Source organism: Apteryx mantelli, chromosome 12, assembly GCF_036417845.1.
Source record: "Apteryx mantelli isolate bAptMan1 chromosome 12, bAptMan1.hap1, whole genome shotgun sequence".
NCBI classification, from domain to species: Eukaryota; Metazoa; Chordata; class Aves; order Apterygiformes; family Apterygidae; genus Apteryx; species Apteryx mantelli.
This window is the reverse complement of record NC_089989.1, coordinates 27,347,959-27,372,233: the sequence shown is the minus strand read 5'-3', so window position 1 is coordinate 27,372,233 and position 24,275 is coordinate 27,347,959. Positions and strand designations below refer to the sequence as shown.

The window sequence follows — 24,275 nt, the reverse complement described above, 5'->3', positions numbered from 1 at the left end:
TCTGCTGCAAAACATTTTAGATGCAAACATGTATTAGCAGAAAAAAGCTGTTGAATGAGTAGAAGCATGCACATACCAGATGGCAAACTGGAATGATTAACGGAATTGTCAGAAGTAACAGAGTTTTACACAGAAAAGCTTGGCCTTAATATATCCCATTCAGCGTGAAACCTCTCTCAGGTCATGGCAGGGGAGCTCAACTTGTGAAATTTCCCACTTCAAATATATCCTGAATCAAAATCTGTAGCACAGCGACTGCCTATTCCTCCTGATGGGTGGGATATAAGGTGACTGCATTTCAAATGGTTTTCCTCCCACATTAGTAAAATTTCACCTTTTATGTTCACTTTTAGACCTCAGCACCTGGCCCCAGCTCTGCCAAGTTCTCAGTACCTTTCTACTGAGCTGCAAATTCCTGCAAATCCCAAGAGCCTTGTGGGTGCAGCATTTTTCACATGATGCTCAGCCTCATGGCAGAGTATCATGTGCTCTTAGGAGGCCACTGAGGTAATTTATAGGCCTTCCAGTTTTACAGGAAAATCTTCAGTTCATTAGGTATTCTTTTCAAGTTAATACTAAAACATGGAGGTTTTGTTCAGGCTATTTTTTCTGTAAAACCATCCACATTTTGCTTTTGATCCTGGGCACGGGGCATTTAAGTAGGACGGACCACAAATTTAGGCTCAGGCACAAGATTCCCCAATGTTTGGAGGTACATGAATCCTGTGCTGGTGGCTCAATATCAATCTGTCCTTATGAGATATGAAATATCTGTATGCTTTCAATAGAAATGGCAACTTCAGTCTTCAGTACCTGAACAAGCCATTAACAGAAGCATCACCAGGAAACAGAATAGAAAATCAAACTGGAAAACCCAACTGTACTTACGCACTGACAAGAAAACATTGAAAGCTAAGCTGGAGCTGCACCTCTGTTAGCATTACATAGTGTCGACGAGTCTCAGCCTCGTGCTTCAGCCAGTTTACTGGCAGCCTGGTGCACTGCGGAGCAGAGGAGCCCGACTGACACGGCGGGAACAAGCAGCGCTTCCTCGTCGCTGTGCTCCCACCGAGCAGCAGTGCAGAGCTAAAGGGCGCCCGCTGCACCGGCTCCAGAGCTGCATCTCCTCTCCTCTTCTTCTCTATATAATTATTGGCTATGGTCAGTGGATCTAATATTAAAAGCAATTTTAAAATGGAAGATACTGAAAAAACACTCTGTTTTCTTTTGAAATAAAGTAAAAAAAAATATCCCTAGCACTAATTGAAAAGTCTGGGGCAATCTTTTTTCATAGTTCCTATTTCCCAATTGGTAAAATTTCCCCATCAGAGGTACGAAATACTTTTTGAAATTAAATTGATATGAAAAATTCAAAACCTTATTTATTTATGGAGATCTTTTTCAACATTTCATTGGAATTGTGGGAGTTTTCTTTGGATGACACTTCTTTTTTGAGCTCTATGCATTAATATTGTTTTAAAATTTTCCATGGAAAATTGGAATTGCAAGCATTTTTTGACCAAAATATTAGAATTCCAAAAAATACAATCCATTTCAGATATTGCAATAAATTACTTACATGGGCACTCATGCAGAATGTTGGCTGATCAGGGCTGGATTGACAGCCTCTTGAACACAATAGCAAAGCTCCCACTAACTATAGTACTAGCCTATGCTGGGACTAAATATACACAAGGATTTAAAGTACAGCAGTAGTTTAGTTCATTTGATTTTCTAGTAATTTTTATTAATGCACATGTCTAGGAAATGAAATAATAATAGTAATTGCATGTGATAATATGAACACATGGTGTTATGTATATAAATAATTAAAAGATTTAAAATAAAATACATTTTGCAAACCATAAAATCTTTTTTTTAAAACTGTCTTTGGGAAAAGACATATAAATTAATACTATTACACATTTCCTGGCTGGCTACGTTTAACAAACATACTTACATGCTTTAGAAGCTGACATGTAAGCAAAAGAATTTACAGAAAACGTTTTCCCTTCATGCACACTAATTGCAAAGTTCTGAGGGTTTCACTCTCAGTGCAGTTTACACTAGGTTAAATCAGTGTAAACAAAAACAGGACTGAGGACTAGATCGTAAGGCAGAAACCCATACATCATGGCAGCCAGGGGGATTTTGTCTCTTACTTCTTTTACTGGCTCTTAGAAGTGCATTCTAGCATATAGCCCTGGCCAAAAAAAAAATGTATTATAAAAAATTCGGCTTTTTAACCAACTTTATTTTTTAATGAAAGTATCTCAATTTCAAGGAAAAACATGACTGTTCTTTGGAAATCAAAAAAAAAAAGAATTTTCAGAAGTCTGAAAACAGCACTAAAATGCAGCACAGGAGAATGAGACCACAAAGGCAAACTAAGATTATGAAACCCCCAAACTGTAATTCCCACAAGACAACACCTATATTTTTAAACTAAGCATTTCAGCATCAAAACTTTTATGTTGGTCTTGCTGTTGATAATTTTGAGTGGGAATTTTTAGATCTCAGTTTTTCTGGAGGAGAAACTAATTCCAACCCTTTTGACTACAACAGGAATTAGTAAAATGCAGTTCAGCTACATATAGTCACATTCCCTTCCTAATTGTCTTTCAAAATCCCATTCCCTCCTCCCCTCCATTTGTTCCTCCTTCTTTCTCTCCCTCCATCCTCAAAGGCCTCTTTAGACTTGGCCATATGAGTGGCGGTCCTCCCTGGACGCCGCTAGGAGTTGTAGTAGCTCCTACGCTGAAGGATTAGATCTCAGTAGTAGCAACACTCACAGCAAGGAGTAGATTTAGAGACAAGAGCTAATGGAAAGGATTTCTTGCAGTGCCCTATATTACCTAACAGAAATTTGACTAAGCAGGAGATTCTGCAACTCTCATTCTTGCTGGGTAATATCCTGGCCCAGGAAATACATTTATTTCCTTTTGGAATGATGGTTCTGTTCAGTATGATTAGAGGAAGCAGAATATGATCCTCAATTTACTAGAAACATTTCCTTGCAGTCTTGTAAATCTGACATTCAGTTTTAATAAGGTAGCTTGTAATTTCTGAAGACAAATTTTGTTTTTCCATTCAGGATATATTTTCTATACCTGCATGACAAGACATCACAGAAAAATACTCACTGGGTGAATAAAGGGAGGAAAAGTGCTGTGTCAGTGATTTGCTAGCTGCTTCCGCTTTGCTTTGACAGCAGAGTTTTTGCTTTGAGGCAGATATTCAGGCAGTAGTTTAACAGACAAGAAGTGGCAGGGATTTCAGCAGCAAATGGATGAACGGAACATGGGCAAGGAAAGGGCATTTCTTCACATTCAGATTTGGTTTTCGTAAAAACTGCAGACATGCCTAAACCTTTCCAATATGCTACAACGTTGTGCAGCTGTCTCCTTCCCCAACTCCTTCCAGATTCAGATGCAAATCAAATTTGATGGCCTTAGTGTGTAATTTTGTGCTACAATATACCATGCTATGCACATTAAGGAAATTGGAAGCATCTTTTCGATCTTTTTTCCTTTTAAATCAATGGCAAGATCTGCATTAACTTTTACAGGACTCGATAAAATGCTTAAATGGGAATCTTCAAGGTTTGTGAGATTTTTGCAAAGAAACTCTGCTAAAATCATAGCTGTGACTCAGGTTAACACAGGCAGGAAAGGGAATACCATTTGATCCCTAACAGTGATTTTGGTACCTGTCCCCGTTGTTCATCCTGGAAATGCCACAGGTTAGATTTTGACACATCAGGGAGTAAGTTCAGACTGACGGGGTTGCACTCAAGGATGCTGCTGCTCCCTTATCCACAGAGGAGGGAAAGGAGGAGGAGTTACTTACAGCTATCAGACATTTTGTGAGGAGTTGCTGCAACTGGTGCATCTCAAAAAAGTGAGGAGAAAATAGAGAATTTACAAGAATTATGAGACACATCAAAAATCTTTAACTGAGGAGGTCAAATAGTATTAAGACCCTAAAAGTCAAATATTGGTCAGTGTCTCCAAAACACACAAACACCCAATGAATAGGTTTAGAAGTACTTACTGTTTGGATCTACGTTTTCACAAAGTTCTGTTTTTGCTTCGCCATTGGGCCTGTCACTAGGTTTGTGCGAAAGCCGTGACGACATGGTCGCTGCTGTTACCACAGCCTTGAAGCTGCGTTTCCGTTTCTGGACATTTAGTTCAGGATGGAAGATGATGATGTACACTTTCGGCATGTAAAGCATCCCCAGGGCCACTGAAGCACTTAAGTTCATGGATATTGTAAGTGTGGTAGTTTGTATGTAGAGCTAGGAGACATAACACATGAGACACTATTACAAATAAAATGACTGGGAAACAGGTTGTAGTATTTAAAGACAAAGCATTAAATATAACCAAACTAACTGAGATGGGCTAAACACGTAGGCAACAGAGCATTGCACTTTGTGAAATGCATCAGAAAGAGCAAAGCAGATAGGAACCAGCAGGCAAAGCCAGCCAGCACAGGCTGGCCTGTCCTCCTGGGGTGCAAAGAGGTTTGGCAGCGTTACTGCATCAAACTCAAGAGCACCAGACTCGGATTTTTTTGACCCACCAGTGTTTCTCAGTATTCATACTGGTATTTTGACTCGGGGCCACAATGCTGTACGCTAGCCTTGTTAACCATTTAAAACCATTTTTATTGACTTGGCAAGCAAAGATACACGAGCCTCTCCACGGCAAACTACTGTGAGTTCCCATATGCATCAGTTATTTGTGATACCAATGGCCACTTCAAAAGCTCAATCCTAGGAACTTTCAGTGTTCTTACTGATATGATTTCTGTGGTACTCCTACAGTATAGCTCCACTTTATTTATCTACAGAGTGAAGATCAGCTTTGGATTTCAATAATGCTGGTATAAGGTCTACTGAAAATTACAGAAGAGGAACACTAAAAATACAATAATATGGATTAGTAAAAAAACCCAAAAAACTTAGCTATCTTTTTTTAATTCCAAGAAGGGTTTTTTTTTTCCCTGTACTTCAATTCTCTGCAAGTCGTTGAAATAACTGTGCAGAGAATACACAATAATTTGTATGCTGCTGACATTCAGCTGTGCTTATTACAACAAATAGTATATATGCAAGTCAGAGAATAACTACTACCATGAGATGAGAATTCAAAGAACCCACAATGCTTTTAAAATGTACTCTGCAAATATACAGTGAAAGAAAAGCCTTTCTTTTTTTTTTTTTGTTATCTTTTCAGAGAACACACCTGATAGATGAAATAGAACCATTCTCATGACTTAAGAGAATCGTCCTAAGTTGAAAGGCACAGAGACAGTGCCCTAGCGGTGTGAGAGCTAGAAAGGGCGCAAAATCTCTACAGCTCCTCCTCAAAGATCAACATACATGGTAAGTCCATACACATGGGGAAATCCTTACACATTGTGGGTGATTCCTTCGAAACACAATTTCCTCTTCTCCTCCTAATCAGTGCTAATCAGTGAATTTCTGACAGAGAAACCCCATAAATAAATATAATGGCAGAGTAAAATGCTGACCTTGCCCACATTTGTCCAAATTTATAAAATTATAAATGTTTTCAGACTTGCTAGGTCTATCTACATAGCAGTTGCTATCATACTGATTAAGAAGACCACTAGAAGCAATAAAATGCCTTATGAGATACATAAAAAACATGCTTGGCATAGACAGGTCTCTATAAAGGTGCACACAATCAGAAAATAAAGTGCCTTCTCAGTTTCTGTTTACTCTTCATCAGAAGTGAACGACAGATATTATCACAAGTTTTGCAAAAGTCAGGACATGAGGGTATAACCAATCATCTTATGAAAAAATACGCTGGGCCAAATCACCCAATTTAAGGCCGGAAGGGAGCTTGAGGGGTCACCTAGTGTAGCTGTACGATTTACGCCAGAGCTGACAGACAACTTTGTCTACCCCGTCTCAAAACCATCCTCTGGGAGAGGTTTCACCACTTCCCAAGCCACCTCCTCCAGAGCACTCCGGTCTCCATAATTTTCAGTCTGTGCCTCCCGGCCGGAGCGGAGCTGGGCCTTGTCTTCTCCCAGAGGACAAGCCATCACCTTTCCATTACCTTCCCATCTTTTATGTATTTAAAGAGTTATCATGCTTCCCCTCGGTCTTTGAGAGAGAACTGGGCCATTTCTTCCAACGGCAGTCACTGGAAAGACCTCGGAACCTGCCTCCTGCTCTAATCTGGAGGCTACGGTTGACCCGCCCCACCGAAATGTGAGGCTCTCAACCAACCACAGCACCCTACTGAAGGCCTCATTGCTGTACAATTAATTTCTGAATTTATCTCATAGCACTGCTGTTAAACATGATGCTTATTTTTCGCAGTCATGTAGTACCGTTGCCCCCCGTTCTTCCCTGCAGAGTCACTGTTTAGCTAGTTATTCCTCACTTTATATTGCACGGTTGAATGTTACTGCAATATATACATATTCTCTATACCTTTATCTCTATGTACATAAGCACTGTGTATACTTATCTTATACTGTATAAGGACATTTCAAAGAGAAGACAGTTTACAAGGCATTTGTTTCTTTGGAGCTGATTCTCACTTCAGTAATGTTCATGTAAATCGCCTGTAACTCAATGGGAGTCACTTGCACTGCACTGACATAAATAGCACTGATTCAAATATTTATTGAATGAACTTAATAGTTCTTTAAAAATCGGAAATGAAACACATAACATGTAAGGGCTGAAGGATAAACAGGAAGACACCCTCTTTATCTTCAAAATGTTCGTAAATGAATAGCAACTTTTATCTTTGCTAAATAAGGTAATCGTTATTTCTATTTTATCAAGAGCTCCTACAATAGTTACAGGAGCTGCAGGTACACAACACCTCTGCCGGCCAGGAAAATGCCGTGGACTGCATAAACCACAAACGACATTAAATCAGGGCTAGTTTTCAGCCCTGTATTCAGACCACACATTGCTCTGCTAATAATTCAGAATAAAGCTTGCTAAAATAATGGCTGCAGAGCTTCTGGTTTAGTCCGAGAAGGATGCAGCTCTACAACATGGTTTTAATGTGAATTCTCTCTGTATATATATACAAGATCTGTAGCTAAAACTGAATACATACTAAGCAGTATTACTGAATGAAATCTACATTTCTAAAAGGTTAGAAAAGATCTGTATTAGTGAGGAGTTCTTTTATATATAAATAACATACCAGGATTTTAAAGTGATATTTTGTTCAAGAGCCACCTTAAATGACTTTAACTCACAGAAAGTCTATTCAAGTAGCCATACGCATGATAAAAATGCATGGTAATATTTTGACTCACTTTTCTAGGGAACAAAAAAACCTTTATAGAGAAAGAGCAAATTTGGACTACAGCAAAAAGAAAGAAAAGATAAAAAGAAAAAAAGAAGAAAAGAAAGGAAAAAAAGGAAAAGGAAAAGAAAAAAGGAGAAAAAAAGAAAAAGAGAAAAGAGAAAAAAGAAAAAAGAAGCTAATGACAGAAACTGTTTAATGGCTTATTAGTTTACACTTTACAAATAGAAATGTTTGAATATGAATTTTGCCCATCCAAATCCAATTTCTATTTCTGCAACTAAAGCAACAGTTCCCCATAGGAATTTTAACAGAGTCGTAAGTTAAGCAATGTAACTGTATATAACTGTATATCATCACAATACGAGGAGGAGCAGATGGTTGCCATAGACACAGTGCATTTGACAGCAGTGAAAAAATCTTAGAAAAGCAGAAGAAAAGACGTATTTTAAGGTAAGGTTTTTAAGGTAAGGCAAGGTAAGGCTATTTTAAGGTAAAAAGCATTATGTTGCAAGAATTTTTCAAACAGATCCTCAAATAGAAAACTATTTATTCGATAGGCATGGCATTTTCTGAATTTTGGAACAGCTGATTATTTTGATATGTGACACTGATGTTTTCTTTTCAGAAGCAGAAGATAAGAACAAGTCTAGATTTTAAACACCAAGAAAAAAATGGGATCCTTATGTTCGCAGCTCCCCTGGAGTATGACGCATGATGCTCATTAAGGCCATATCCTCTTGCAGAGAAGCGTGATAACTGAATTTGATGAGCTTGTGGTTTTGCAGATACTATCAGTTAGAGGCAAAAATCCACTGCTGGAGCCGTTCAGTGCTCTCCAGTCGGCTGCTCGGGATACGGGGCGTTTGGGGTGAGCCAGCTCAGCGGCGCGTCCCGCGAGATTGTGGCGGGTCTCTCCGGCAAGCAGAAGGCAGACTTCTCCCAGGGAGGCAAGCACATGCACGGCCGCCCTCAGTGATCGGTGCTTGCCTACGCCGCCACATGCCACCTTTTCCGTGGGGCTACACTGGAGTGGATGTGGCCTTACTGATCCCGTACGAGCTGCCCAGCAGCAAGCTACCGTTGCTCCAAGTTCCTCGTTTCTAACGAGGCCTGAATTTACTAACAGACGAAAGAAGCAGTCGGCTCCGCTGGTCTGTGCCTCCCGTGTCGCCTAACGAAAACAGGAGCGTGACGGGGTGGCGCTGCCCCCCGCCTCCGTCAGCGCAGCAGCTGAGCCCCAGTTTGGCAGCTGGGCTGCCGTTGCTCTTCCCGTTAAAAGGTCATTATGGATCGTGGTATACAGGCACCAAAGTCGCGGCAGACCTGCTCACTCTCTCACGCAGGCCATTTTGTGAGTGCGCTTGGTCGACGGCAGAGGCTTTCGTGGATGAACGGCGGCGCGCTGCCACCAGGACCTGGATGTCTGCTGACAGGTGCCATGTCTGAAAAGAGGCGTCCGAGCCGCGGAGCATCTGACTCTTCCTTTGCTCACGTCCCAGGACCAGAGCTGACTTGCACCGGAGAAGATCAACCCCAAATCCTCTACTTAAACCAGTGCTGCTGGGATTGCAAAAGCTGCAAACCATCTGCCTGACACACAGCATAGCGCACTAGGAACATTTCTATCTAGGGGCACGTAGGTATTAACTTTCATTTCCTTCTGCTATTAAAGGGGTTGAAGGTTAAATTACTACTTAGTCAACAGGGTCCTTTGCAGCACAACGCCAGCAAAGTTTCCTACCTTGCAAATGCAGATGGGAGACAAAAGCAGAGTGAGAAAAGCGCTTCTGTAGAACAAGACGAGATGAGTGGCACACAATGCTCCTCATGACGAATGGGAGCTTTAGAAAGATAAGGGAAACTAATAGATATGCTTATTATGCAGAACCTTAGTTTTATGTATTTTATCTCTGCTTTGTGGCTTTACCAGTCAAACATAAAAATACAGTTTACATGAAATTGTTTCATTTCTTATTTCACTTCTCTGATAAACTCTCTGAAAGCATTTTAGATGAATGCAAATTGGTGGCTTAAAATACAAAGGATAAGATTTAACTAACAGTGGAAGTCTAATAATTCATGCATGCCTTTTACAGATGGGTAGTGAAACCTGGTAGCTTCCAAATCTGAGATCAAATTAAGAAATTAAGATGCAGATTTTAGTAAGAGATGTTCTAACTTGACATGAATGAGAATTGGGATTGAGCTAAATGTTTCCAGTAAAAAGCAAAACTCTCTCAAAATAATGCCATTTTGGTCTCTGCAAGCCCACTGCCACAGCGGTTTGAAGCCATATCTGCTATGCCACAAGGACAGTCCGAGCCGTTCAGGATGGTCACCCTCACTTACATGTCTCTCTCTCAAAGACTAGCTCACAATATACAGCGGGACACTTTTACATTTCTTGCCAGGAAGACGTGGGTTCAGATCCCCATAGGCAGAGATGACAACTGAGCCCAGCGCTCTCATCCTCACCAACAGCATCAGTTCACGATGTCCTGGCTTGCTGCCCCCCTTCCTGTGCCCTGCTTGCTTCTTACAAATGCACAGAATGCATCTTTTTATGACACTAGGAAAGATCATGTCAAGTGAAACGAATTTAGGGACTTTCATTACAGGTTTCTCGATTGCTTTATTTGGCCGTCGGAATAATGTCCTGCTCCTGGAAGGAGCTCCATGGCAGCTCCTTTGTGCCAGCTGTGCCCAGCTCACGGGAGAGCCTCACGGCTAAGTAAATGCTAGTTACAGCCGGTCTCCATCACCCTGCGGCATAATACGGCTTTCCGACAAGTGCCTGTCCCTGAAGTGCCCTCGGCCAAACCGCCCCGCTGCCAGCCGTGCCGCACCGTGCCGTGCTGTGCCGTGCCATGCCAGGAGCTCTTGGGACAGGCTGCCCAGGCCCAGGGCCTCCGCGGGCCGCGACCCGGGTTTACCCCCCGTGCCAGGTATTGCTTCGGCATTCGTCACATCAGGCAGTTGTTGAGATAAAGGATTCAACTAAGTTACGGCCAATGGAGTTAATAACAAAGCAGAGCGGTTTGGGGGGACAGGGAACCGTCCTAACGCCGGTTCTGGAGAGCCTGCGCTACCGCCGGGAGCGTGCTCCGGTGCGTAGCTGGGGTGCGGGGAGCCCCGCCGAGCGGCCGGGCACAGGCAGCACCGCGCAACCACAGCTCGCCTGCGCGAAGGCCGGCGGCGATCCGCTGCCCCCGCCGTCACGCACCCGCCGGGCTGCCGGCCAGCCCGCTGCGCCGGGACGCGCCGGGCTTCATTCGAAGCTGCGTAAAGCTAGCTAAAGACATGGCTAAGCCTGCAGCTTCCCTACATTTATTGGTAACCGACAAAGATGATTTGGATGTGCCCACTGCTTTGGAGCATCGTGCTGAGGGGAAAGCTAACCTAACTTGGCCTAGCGTTTATTTAGTATTAGGCTGTAAACCAGACCTAGGATTATCATGTATTTCTTATGTGTTTGCATCACTACTGTTGGCAAATAATGGACTGTTCAGATAAAACAGGAATGGCAAAATCAGGCTCCAAATTTTGAAAAATTTTAACTTAGTGTTAAACATACTACACTGCCATTAGAAATGCACCAAACTTTGAAGCAGTGCATTGGAGAAAGCTAAGCCCTAAGGATTGCATTCACATGCAAAGGCACCTAGATTTTGTCATTTATTTTACATAAAGGATTTCCATTTGAATTTTAGATTCCCATGTTTTCCAGATTCTTGCTTTATTCATGCAAATGATGAAAATTGCCTTAAAAACCTTGAGAGAAAATCAGACTGATCCTGAATACAAACATCTAAAAACTAGCAAGTTTTACAGCCCAAACAACATCACTGGACAATTTTGCGTGAGCGCAGATGAGCCGCAGAAGTAAAGCGCTCCAGGATCAGGCCTTTCGCTCTTCTCTAAGCCAGTGGACAGATCTCCAACTGCTCAGGCACAAAAACTGAAGTTATAGCAATATTGCTTATAAAAGCCTTTTTACGAGTTAGAAATACTTTTTGTAGGCTAATGCTTTGCATTCATAGTCTAATCAGGGGCAACTGCTCCTTTTATGTAATTCAGCTTTTTAATCATGCTGTGAATTGTGTTATTTTATAATATGGAAATAAATTGGTAAACTGAGATATTTTTGGACTTGTGTTATCACAAACTAATTTATCTCATTTTTATATGGGAATTAAAACAAATGTTTTTACATATCAAGTAGACAGCTCATAGATCTCCCAGAAGACTCTTTCAGGTCATCTGAAGATTTCATTGCATTCCTTACATTATGTTACGCAAATATAAGGATGGGAAATATTTTGTAATAAAAATTAAAATTGGCTCCCAGTGTATTATGTGGCTGCAAAACTACGGAAATCAAAAAACCTTGAACATAAATACCAGACATACCAGACATCCTAGTGTCTAATGCCCCCATCCACTGAAGTTACTGCGGCATTAAAGGCAAATAAAAACAGAGGAAAGTATCTTTTTTCAGAGAATCCTATGTTTCTTATATTTTGATTTTAACTCAGCTTTGCTTTGGAAGTGCCACTGCCTTCTGCATCCAAAAAGGTGCTGGCCCCTTGCTACCCAAGCTACTACAGGGGGATACCAGACACTTCATGCAGAGCAAAACTAGCTGTTGTTACCGGGGCCTGCTGCTAGGTCCTGGGGCAAATTTCACTGCGTAGAAATCTGGAGCTGCAAAGTGCCCTAACTGCAGCAGCTGCCCGGCGCCCAGCCCCTCGGCGCCCTGCCCCGGGGCTGCGCCCGGTGGGGAGGGCAGGCTGAGCCCCGTGGGGCCGCGGAGGCCCCAGGCGAGTCCTCCTTGGGCAGCACCGTAGCCTTGTCCAAATCCGCCCCCGGCTGTAGGAGCAAACGCTCTCCTCGTTTCTTTGACAGCTGGATTTATGGGCGTTTCAGGCAACTGCAACTTTACTCAGGCAACCATGGCTCTTCACAAGGATTGTACACTCTCTCTGTCTGAGAAATATAAAATATACGTGTGAAGCAATCCTGTCAGCTCTCTTTACTGTCCTGGCTCAGTAATCCTCTTTTCGTGCCCCACTGACACTTTCCAAGAGCCCAAGCACATCTCAGGCACTCGCCGCTGGCTCTCAAGGCTACAGACACATTCGCTCTCTTCCCTTGGATGGGACCAGTTCAACTGCAAATAACACCAAACCACCCTGACGCTCATCTCCTGACGACTTTCCGAACCCCTGCCTCCATCCCCAGCCTTTTAAGCAAGATAATCTGCTAAAGTTATTTAGCAGTGCCCTTTAGAGAATAGAGCAGTTTGAAAAAATCCAAACTCTTTTCCGAGATAAGAAGGGTTTAGCAGCGCTTAGGGAAAGCAGCTTCCCTTTCTTTCAGCAAGTTAACATGATTTTGGAAAAAACAACGGACTCCAGGCTCCAGCATTCCCTTGGTTCATTTTCAGGAAGATCACATTTTTAGACAAAAGTGGAAAACATCTGGCAAATGATCCAGAAGACAGATCTGCAGTTGCAAGAGGGCGTTTAATAGACGAGAAAGAGTGACTTCACCATTTCCCACTCTTCTAACCTGACCACTCCTAATGGCATTAGGATAATCCACAGGTATATCAGCAGTTCATTACACAGCACTCAAATATTTTCTAGAGCAGAAATACAGGCGGAGGCCACCATGCACACCCCCCTTACGCTTACAACAACCACTACAAGAATTCGATTAAGGCTGCGAAGCCAAGCAATCCCATGCCATAGTGTCAGATCACGGCTGCTTGTGCTGCTTTAATTCGGTCCCTTGGTATGTGAGCGCTACGATGCAGCTGGTAACTACATGATCACACACATGTATCCCCGAGATCTCTCGCTTCGCTCAGGGGTATGAATGGATGATGCTTGTTTAATATGCTCGTTCCTCCTCACTTTTCAATCTGCTAACTCCATTGCTTAATAACTATATGCATTGACCCCTGTGGTGAAGATAAAATACTTATTTTTTCATAAGACTTATGCAAGACAGAATCTTGCAACATCACAAATATAACAGTATTCTTTACAATACTCTTGAATCTTAGGGGAAAATCATTAACGTTTTACACTGCTGGGGGCAGGATGCAATGTGATGCAGGAGAAACGGACCAGTATGACATGATTTCCAGGCAAAAAAGGCTGTGTCTAGCGGGGCTGTTCGGTGCCAGTGGGCACCTTGACAGGGTGCGGGACAGAGCAGCGGGTTCCCCTCGGTGGTGCGCCAGAAACACGACTGAACAGCAACGTGAGACTGCCAACAGCACGCAAGCTGTGATGCACGCTAAGTCTTACAAATGACAACAGATGCTACCCAGGGGACATTTGATAAACAAATCATAGTAGTTACGATGATTGCAGTTATTACTGTACAAAATAGCAAGGCATGCAAATAGCCTTTGTGAAATATCTATGGGAATGTCACAGAATCAGTCATACCATCTAATTATAAATTCTGTGCTTAGTAATTATACGAAAGGTGACACTGAGGGAAATGATGGGATTTCAGTTTCAGCAAACCTCCCTTTAGCAGTCGGTCGTTTTGCAAGCTGACAGCAGCGGGCTGCATAAGGAAGGTGCCCAGCCGTTGTGGCGCGGCAAACCCGCTGCACACCAACAGCCGAGGCCCGACCTGTACCTGTCGCAGGGTTGAGACGCAAGGGACGCGCTGCATGTCCCAGCCGCCCGGCGGCACTTACGGCGCCTGCGAGGAGGGTTTGCTGCACCCGCAGCCCCACGGCATGGTATGCATATAGTAGTTCTGGGGTTGGACCCCTTGGAAGAAATCTACCCAAAGAGACCGACTTGTTTCTTTAAAGACTGCCCTTTTCTTGAAATTAGATTTGTACTTTGTCTTAAGAAGTCCAGAAATTAAGCGGGATCAGACTTTGTTTTTTCTGACCTCGTAGATTGCAATGTTCAAAGCAATTCTCAGATTAGAAGGTCTCAGGTTTCAGCGAATCCACCTGAAATGCCGTTCTTACAGACGCCTCACTCACCTGCTCAGGGCTACAGCACACGGTGCATATTAGCTGTTATATCTGATACGCTTGTCCACACTGCGCAGAGGTACGTGATACACTTATGGTTAAGTCAATTAAACAGATATCAAATGGATCGAAGTAGAATTAATAGGTGATGAAGTAAGCGTTTATTTCTCTTTGTAAACTGATTTTCAAACTAAAAAAGTATGTTTTTCTGCTGCTCAAAATGGAGGTTTGTGTGTCCGACAGGAACTATTTTACCGGCTAGTTGCAGCAGATCTGAGGTTGGATGGTTTTTATCAGTGAAAATAGCTGGTCTATTAAGTTAGTGTCCCTTGGAAATTCTCACAGTATTATATCTGGTAGATCAGAAAAATCTGTGGGTTAAGTTTGTGGATATACTTCAGTGTAATGGAAAAACAAAATAGTTTCACAGAAACAGCAGGAAACTACAGAGTAACATCACAATTCTTTCAGCGATATGAAAGGAAGGAAGATTGAAGTTTTGAAAGCAGCTCCCCAAATTACTGTTCTTTTATACCCAGTAATAACAATCATATCTCACTCTTTCAAGAGGTCATCAGCTATCTGCCGGCCCTCACTAAACTGGAGTTCACATCAGTGCAACGCAGAAATCCTGCAGCAGGAGCAATAAATATTTATCTTGTGACAGCCATAGAGCAACGAGAGGAGATGCAATCAAAACATATACTGTCGTCAGGCAGCGTGCCACTGACTCAGGACACCCCAACGGGGATGAAAGTCGTGGGTAGCAATGGAGAATTAGGCAAGCACAGAAAAAACCTTCTCACCCAGACTGGGAGAACCATTTTCCTTTTTTTTTAAGAAGCATTTTAAGCTTGCTTCCATGTGACACTCTTGCAAAGATTTGAGGAAAATTAATTTTTGTTAGGCCAGTTTAAGACAACATTTCCCTCCAACTTATTCACTGTAGGGTTTTTTCTTTACAAATAATAAAAAGGATAAATATAACAGACTCTTGAGGGTATTTTTTCAGATACGATATCTGCGTTCATCCTTACAAGACAGAAATTAAGAGTTCTAGATAAAATATAAAAACAATAAATAACATCATCACAAAAACATCAGGTGCCTAGGTGAGGTTCTTTCATGTATGTAACTGCAGACAACTATTATTCTTACTGAAAGAATGAGGTGGGAGATGGGAAAAGAATCAGATATGAAGAATCACCACCGCTGAGGCAGAAAACAAAACATGTCCTTGATGTCTTCAGGAAACTAGTCGAGCCTTGCACATTGTATACAATACAGCACTGATTCATCACTTGTGTTTCCACAGTTTTCTCTCTTGACCAAAGGTGAAGTTGCTGTTAACAATAAGTATCACATTTCATGACAATTTTCAGATGTCTCGGACAAGTAAACACACAGGGTACTTGGTCTAGGAACTACTCCTCTAAATGCTGACTTTGAGGACTATAAGTAACCATCCACTATTACTCAGTGCTGTTCTACTTCTGGCATCAGATGGGTTGAAATTCAGATTCGTGCTGTTGCTGTGGGAGCAGTAAATGGACTACGCGCGGGGAACAGGGGCTGGAGCAGCCCGGCGCCACCGCCTCCCTGGCCCGTCCACGCCAGGGCCCGCAAGGCCGCGGCCAACGGAGCTTCCCGCTGCGAGCCCTGCCCGGCTGCCTGCCAGGCCTCCGCGCAGCCGGCAGCAGAACGCGCCTCCGCCAGCTCCACCGAGGCAATGCAGGTTGCTCTAGCTGAGGATATGGCCTCCGTCCTGGCATTCAAAAACTACCTGGGGAGAGGTGAAGATGATCTTTCTGTCCTACCTGGAGAGCTGTTAGAAATTATCCCCATGGAGTAAGACACCGCTGAAAGGCAGCGGTCTTTGCTTGGGCACACTGCTCGAACAGCTCACACTGAGATCTTCACCGACGCTTGCTTGAAGCATCTGCGCAGCAGCGGCAGTCTTTCATCTGCTAGCAGAAAGCAAGCAGCAACTGGCTGAAGCTGTATTGTCAATATTCATAGCTACAAAATGAGAGCAACTGAACTACAAGAGTCTAAAAGACTGACTTGCCGAGTCAAAGCAGTGTTCTTCTAAAATTCAGCTGTCCTGACTTCCCGGGCGCTGACTACCTCCCGCCTCTGTTCAAGTCAAATCAAAGATCTGGATTCATCTAAAGGTGTCAGCACCATCGTCCCAAGTTCATCTCACCTCAGGGCCCAAATCAAGTCATTATAAACAACATTTCAAAATGAAAGTATGAACACCTTACAGTCACCTTAATTCTTACGTTGTGAAGCCTCCAAATTCATGTCAACGCTCTGGTGTCTGCCCCCAGGGATCTTGCCCTGGGACACCCCACCATCTCCCTTCAACAGGTCTCCATTTCCTTCCCCTCTCCAGCATGTGTCCTTCACGAGCAGACATGAATCTCACGCCCGGCTCAGGGACAGGAGAATAGCTGCCTTCGCACAGACCTGGGCACCACCACAATCATTTTCAGGATGTCTCACACACACTGCAAACACTAAAGGAGAACTGGATGGCAATCACTGCTGTTTTAAAAACACAGAGTTTGCTGCTGCCCAGAGAAACGGTGATGTTTAGCAAATACTACAGAAAGCTTTGAAATTGGAGCTGGTATTTCTGGCCACCTGAGGACAGTCTGTGTCATCCTGGAAAGTTGCTCTAAGTCACATCATGAAGTACAGAAGTCTGGGAGAAGAACATACCCATAGCGGTGAAATTCCACTTTTCACAAAGTATGCTTTTACCTCCAGATGGGATCATATTGCCCCCTGACAACATGGTAAAATATGACCAGCAAGAATGCATAGGTATCATGCTGGGGAAAGAGCGAGAGTGTGATAATGCTGATAAACCCCTAGACCTGCTTACAAACACTCTCCTGATTCCTGCTCCTTGTGGTCACTAGCTTGGCAATGACAACATTATATACCATAGTTATGCAGGTAATGGGTGTGATGAATTATGTTTCAATATGTTTCTTACAGCAGGAGGCTTAGCATACCAAAGGGAAAATTGGGGTCATATGCTGAAAGATTACCACCTGCAGAGGCCAAATGCAAAGGTAGACAGTACAGCAGCAAACAGGTCCAAAAGGACTCATTTTCAATTCCCTCTGCCTGCACTGTAAGAACTGTTCCTTCTAAGGTCACACTGTCACAGCCAACGTAAATTTTCATGTCCTAAATCAGAGCACCTGACACAGCTGGTTTTTCAGCTTGGATTTCACAGCCCTAAGAAATTAAAGGAAGAAGATGAGGAGCAAAGATGAAGTAAATGTATATATTTTAAGCATAATTTAGCTCTTTTGAACAAAATATTTTACATAATTTGTTCCCCTGTAATAGGAACTTCTTTATGCAAGAAATCTGCATATTTCAGAAAAAATAAATATTTACGGATTACATCTATAACTTGCATGATAATTCAAAAAACCAAATGTTAAAGCACTTGCTCTGAGGCTTATGATACAGATGCAGAAGGAGGAGAAATTTTGTCTCTCCATCCTTTGAGAGAAATTCTATGAGCTTATCTAGAAGGAAATTAAATTATTCAGATAATTGGACACAGCAGTGATGCAAAAGCATGTTGCTACTGTCATAGGGCATAAAATGGCTAAAAGAGAAATTGAAGCAGTATCAAAGAAAATCCCCAAAAGTCAAATAGTTTATGCAGAATATATATGTATAGATTCTACATCCTCTGGAAAAAACAGCCGTTTGTACTTCTGTATCAGTTGCAGAGACAATAAAGATGCCCATGAACTACGCAGAATCATTTAGGAATCACTCATCTAAGAAATAAACAGTGATCGCCTTGTCTTCAGGCAACAAAAGCTTGTCACGAGTTTGTGACACCCTGGAACTGACTGCACCTCGTGACATTACAAGGATTTACAAATGTTGTTGTCTCTTTGAAGTAGCAAGCTGGCATAGAAAGACGTGCCAGCAAAATTATCCTCTTGCAAGGATAGTAACATTTGAACCAACATTCATGCATCTCCACCTCTGAGGAAGATGAAGATCTTTGTCCTTTTGTATTCACCTGCTCTTGATGTTTGTGCCTGGAGGCATGGCACTGCAATGCAGCCATCTCCAGAGCAATGCCTGTAGCCCGGCCAGCAAGAACGGCATCCTCCAGGAGACCTTCGGGTGGTGCAGGACCAACACCTGCTGTCCAACTGCCACAGACGGCGGCTGGGCTGCTGCCCACCACAAAGCTCAAGCACGGACGGGGTCCTCCCATTCCCCATCCCAGGAGGTAGTGTTAATACACGTAACGGCTATAGAGCCATTACAGGTGCTAAACAGGTGAGCGTACCTCTTTCTATGTTTTGCTCCTGTTCTCATTACATGTCTGTGAGCTGATGGAAGAGTTTATGAACCAGATGAAGTTTGCCACCAGAGATTTCAGCTGTGATGTGCTTTTATCCAACGTAGATGTTTGTCCACTTGAGAAGTGTCCTGAGACTCACCAAGTCATTTCATTTGTATCACTAAAGGGTCTTCAGGTGGTAACAATTTCAGTCACAACTGAGTTTGGCTGTATTTCAAGCACAGAAAGAAGTGAATAGCTCAGAAATCCTATTATCAATCCTCAGAACTGTCTAATATCCCCTGCCTGACATTCTTGTTTGCTGTAATAGCTATAAAATCAGTTAGACATTACTAAAAGAGACAAATATAAAGTGCAACAAAAGTAATGTATTTCCCTAACTTCTACTATTAAAATAATGGCTTTTCCATCTCTCACTTGCTGAGCTCTTAGCTGTTTTGAGCTAGAAATAATTCTTCATCTGTCATTTTTTCAAAAGATTACATCATCGGAGAGAGCCTTCATTTCATTCTTTGCCTTCACCACTGCACTGCTAAATTGACTGACATACAATCTTGGCATTTTAGGGTATTCAGTGCCAGACTTCAGCTGCTGTTATAAATCATATTTCTCCACACTTATTGCATTTTATTCATTTTATACATGACCAGAGATGAGAGTTCAAATGAAACAGATTTTGCTATCCTTCTTATATTCCAAACGTCACTAGTCTAGAAATCTTTAATTTTACTCACTTCAGCTACTGAATAATTCAATGCAAAAGGAAAAGAAAACCCTGCAATGCTCGGTTTGAAATTTTGAGCAAAATAAAGCAAGGATATTCTGACTGCAGCAACTTTATCTCTGTAACCTTATGTGTATGCATGGCACAGCTCTGCGTACCCTTCTCAAGCAACACTGATATCTCACTGCACATACGAAACTAGAACCAGCACGGAGAACAGCCACCTCAAGAGGACTCTAGGGAAGAGCAAAGTAATGTTATCCAAAACGGAAACTCCTGCAAAGAACTGGGTAAATTCAAATCCTCACCCTGGATTTTGGTAGTTAAGAAGGTGTGATCATGAAGTGATCGTGAAGTGATTCTTTTCACATAATATGATAGCTACAATTACCAAAATCCCAAACTTCTATCTTCAGCTTTCAAGAGAATATTTGCGAAAGTGGTAAAAACCTTTCAGTTAAAAGAAATCTGGGAATCTGGTAAGAAGCCAGAGCAAGAGAAATGTTATCATTACGAGACCCTGAACTTGCCAGAAATATATTAGGGAACAAAATTACTCATAACAGTAGAGACCAGACACAGCCTTACCACAGAAACAATTTTCTTCACCAAACAGTTGCTGAGTCAACATGAGGCAAAGATATTTCACGATTTTGCTTAAATTATTAATGCATTCTAGAACAGAAAATAAACTTAGGTCAAATGATTTCAAAACAATTCCATTTATATCACATGGAGAACTAAGCAAGAGTGAATCTCCAGTGAAAGCTAGTTGTCAGTTGTAGCCTGCAACTTGAAAAAACCCTAAAAATGTACAGATAGATAGGCAAGTAGACCAGGGAACTAAAGATACTATGACCTTCATAAATCTTCATGTATAATAAAACAATTTGAAAGGAAACTTAGACACATTCACCTGCAGAAGCTTTCCAGCAGTCTAGAATTTTCCTTTGTAACCATTTGGGATAAATGGTGCTACTTAATTCTTCAAAAACAAGAAAAAAAAGGTGTCACTCCTTTCATTTTTGAATTTTTAGATTCTTTATCTCAGGCTGAGAGCTAGTTAAGGTAAACCTCTCTCATCACTAGTTTAAGAATTTAAATAAAATTTCTTAGACTAGGTCCATCAGACTAAGGGAAGTGTAGTGTTTATTACTTACGAAAAGAAAACCTGTGATAGCATTTAGTTTCATCTGTCTCCCCACACTGAAGACATCCTTCTTTTGGAGCAAAAAACAAAGTTTGGAGAAAATAAGGAGCAAGCCTGTAAGCATTGCCATGCTTAAGACCCTCCTCCACTTCCAGTGAAGATCTGACTAACGTGCAACACTAGCTCGGATACTCGACTGTGCAGAGAAAACTTCTTATGAAAACTGTATCACAAATCTGCAACTGAGTTCACAGAAGATGATGTACTAAGTGAAAAAACTTTTGACAAAAATACAGATGTGCAAAGTATCAATTGCCTGAGGCTATATGACATTCTGCTAAAAGAGTGCATCAGCCCTGAGACTCGAAGCCCAGAACATCATTTTGTAATGACGGCATGGCCTGCAAGCTATGATTTTCACTCTCCCTTCATTTCTTCTTACATGTTACTTTTCTCTGGTGGAGCCAAAAGGTTTGTCTGTATGACACGGGGTTGGGTTAAGGTTACATAGATACCATATCAATAGCACAGCATTTGTATATAAATAAAATATGTCTACTTAAGTATTGCACTGATAGTATGGACCTTAGGACGAGTGTACAAACTGTGGGTTACGTATGTTTAGAATGCAGGCACAAGGTGCTGCACGTCATTTCTATCTACACTAAGAGAAGACAGTAAACACAGAATTAATAATTTCTCCTTCTGTAGTGGATGAGCTAACTAATTTTATTTGCCTCCTTAGAACATGTTTCTGTACCCTTTCTTAATCTACGCAGAAAGCACAAATAAATGTGAAAAAGTAACTGAATAACCTTTCTATTTATTTAGAGCCAGATTTTCATAGTTGTGAGCAAACTGTGCATCAACATAATGCAGCGACCTTTCCAAGATGTAAGTATAGCAATGGTGGTAAATATATGCAATCCCACATTCACTTGCACTCTGACATATAACCAGGTTTATTCTGTAAGGATGGGGACTCGTGCTACCACACACAGCAGCAACTATGCAAAGAGAAAAATATAACACATGTAACTAGCTGATCCCAATGATGTGCCCAGCAGAAGGAGCCCCTAACACTCAGTGGTGTGCAAAGGCCCCAGCCGAAGGAAGGCTGCCCTCTGAAAGCTTTGCAAGCTCCAGCTCAGGGCATTGCCTAGCAGCACGGAAGTAGGCATTTATTCAGCAAAACTTCTGTTCACCTTCTCTTCAGCCGATTTGATTACACAACTTAGAGTGCCAAAAAAAGTCATGAGCAATTCTGTGTGTCTATACTTCAGGATATGTAACTTAACCTTCCCCCCAACAAGGGATGTGATGTCCAGAGCACAGCCTCTTTCTGAAAATCACAGCCCTTCAGAGGTGCTTCATGGTGGGCAGTCAGAAGTGTAGAGAGACTAAAAACCTCTAGGCATACCACATTAAGTACTTTTCTATGGGTCTTCTGTGCTCGTGATGAAATTAGAATGACCAAGGCAAACATATGCTAGGCCTCACTACAATAGTTTATCAGGATACACATGCCAGAAGGATCAAAACATTTTTCTTCCATCGTTTGCATGCACAATTATTACACGAAGCCTGTTGGAAGCTGAACGGGAAAGACATGGCATAAAGTATCTTGATAAACTGTAAAGAATCAACCTCTAAGTAAAAGCTGAATGGAAATCCAGAGACAGAAGGAGCTTCTGAAATTCCCTGTAGTTCTCAGGTTGTCTCTTTGTACTTTGTATAATTTATCTGTATGGGCAAATGAGATAACAGCTTGCAACACGGCATGTGCTATGCAGGTAGGTTTTTTTGTGAAGTTGCAGGTCACAACTGATGACTAGCTTGACAATCGGCAACAGCTCACATATTTGCACAAGGTTGTCATGGCAATGAAGTGCCTGGGAATGAAGCTGATACATACTGCTGCTTTGCCGTGACAGTGCTGAAAAAATACTGCAAAAACTACTCATAGCCTGGAAATAAGAAAGGAGCAAATGCCCTAATGGTTTCCCCCCCACTGTATACTTTTAACCATTTGGGGATTTGCAATTTTCTTTATTCCTGTTGGAGAGCAAATCAGTCAGCCTTACACTATGAAGGTAAGCAATGCTTTCATTTCACTGTATTCAATTTTTGCAAAATAAAATTTCTAATTCAAATTAAATACAACAGTTTTCGTAGTTTTGCAATCATACACAGTAACCTAGTAAGTTAGTATCACCAAAAACCCAGGCCCCAAACCCCTCTGACAACAGGAGCCAGCCAAAGGCTGCCGTGCTGGGAAGCAGCGGCGCCCTGAATTTGCATCCGCCTCTCCCACGAGGGTGTCTCTCCTGGGGCGCTGGCGGTTCAGGCACGGCCATACGCACCTCCTGCCGGTGCCCATCCTGCTCTGGGGAGGCTAGGCTTTCTTGAGCTGTCAATTCAGAGTCTTAATGTGGAAAAAAAAAAAGCTATTTCAGCCCATGCTATGCTCCTAATGAAAAGCAGGAACTCCATGCAGAAGATTTATTTTACAGAGCAAGCGTCAACATTTTTTTCTGTCCTTTCACTTTCAATTTTGTTTTCCCCATTCCAGCCATATGAATGTTTTATTTATACCCAGTCACTTTCACCCAGCTGGAAGGCATCCTCTGAAATAAAACTGCTTTTTCTCATACAGTCCACATTAACACAACCCCTTCGCATCCACCATCCTCAGTAACTGAACTGCTTTGATCTACAAACATACCAGGCTTACAAAAAAACCACTAAAAACCCAAACCAACCCCCTCGGACCAGCGAAACCTCTACCTCCCAGAGAAAAACATGAGTTACTCTCCTCCGGAGTTGCATGTTATATCTTTAATACCTAATTAGATATTTCTGAACATATAGCTTGGTTATACTGACTTTTGATTTCTCAAAGACATTTCCATGAAGTTACACCCAATAAGATTGAAGTAAGATGCTACACTGCCACTGGATAGTTATTTTGCCTGCATCACCAGAATTTTTGAGTTATTTACTGTATACAAACCTGGTAACATTTTCTGGAGCATTTATCTCATTTCCTCAGAATTCTATTGGCTTCTTGCTTATTAAACTTCTCTGTCAGCTTGAATTCTTTAAAGGATAAATACTTGTTCTGTCCCTATATTATGTTTTATCTCAGAGCAGGTTCCACCTAATGGACAAGGAAAGTCTTCACCTAAAGCTTTGCTGCTGGTTGTTAAAGCAACTAAATATTCTTCTACGTAAGAGCAGCAGGTGTGCAAAACTGAAGATCAATCTCAGAAAAAAATTCTTTTGCTCTTCTATCATATCAAAGAACTGGACTATCTCAACAACACAGTCCATTTCAATACTAAATATGTTGTCACAAGTTTTCTCTACCACTGTGGCCCTGCTATAAACTCAAAAAAGTCAGTGGGAATTTTTCTGTCAATGTCAGTGAAGTTTGACTGAGATCTATATTGAGAATATATTCCATATATTTGCATAAAAAGTGTGATCTAACTTTGCTTGGAGACCTTCAGGAGAACTCAAAGTGGAAAACTGGTGTCAGCAAAGGAGGGGTGAGGAAAAAGGCTAACCCTCCTCCTATTACTCCTCTGCAGAACACTGGTTATTAAAAAGCACTGATATACATATAAAGCAAGTCAGCTCTTCAATGACTTTTTAAATTATAATGCAATTATTATTTAAAGCAGAGCATTTACATATTGCTTTTGCTACTT

The 24,275-nt window shown here is 41.9% G+C and overlaps 1 protein-coding gene across 1 annotated transcript in view; it reads right to left on the bottom strand.

The window, feature by feature from the left end:
- The window catches only part of GRM7 (glutamate metabotropic receptor 7), a 350,262-nt gene that overhangs the window by 33,882 nt on the left and 292,105 nt on the right, over positions 1-24,275 (bottom strand). Inside the window, exon 9 of the mRNA XM_067303664.1 lies at positions 4,054-4,300. Within this exon, the coding sequence (XP_067159765.1) occupies positions 4,054-4,300 (247 nt within the window). The remainder of the gene's footprint in view (positions 1-4,053; positions 4,301-24,275) is intronic.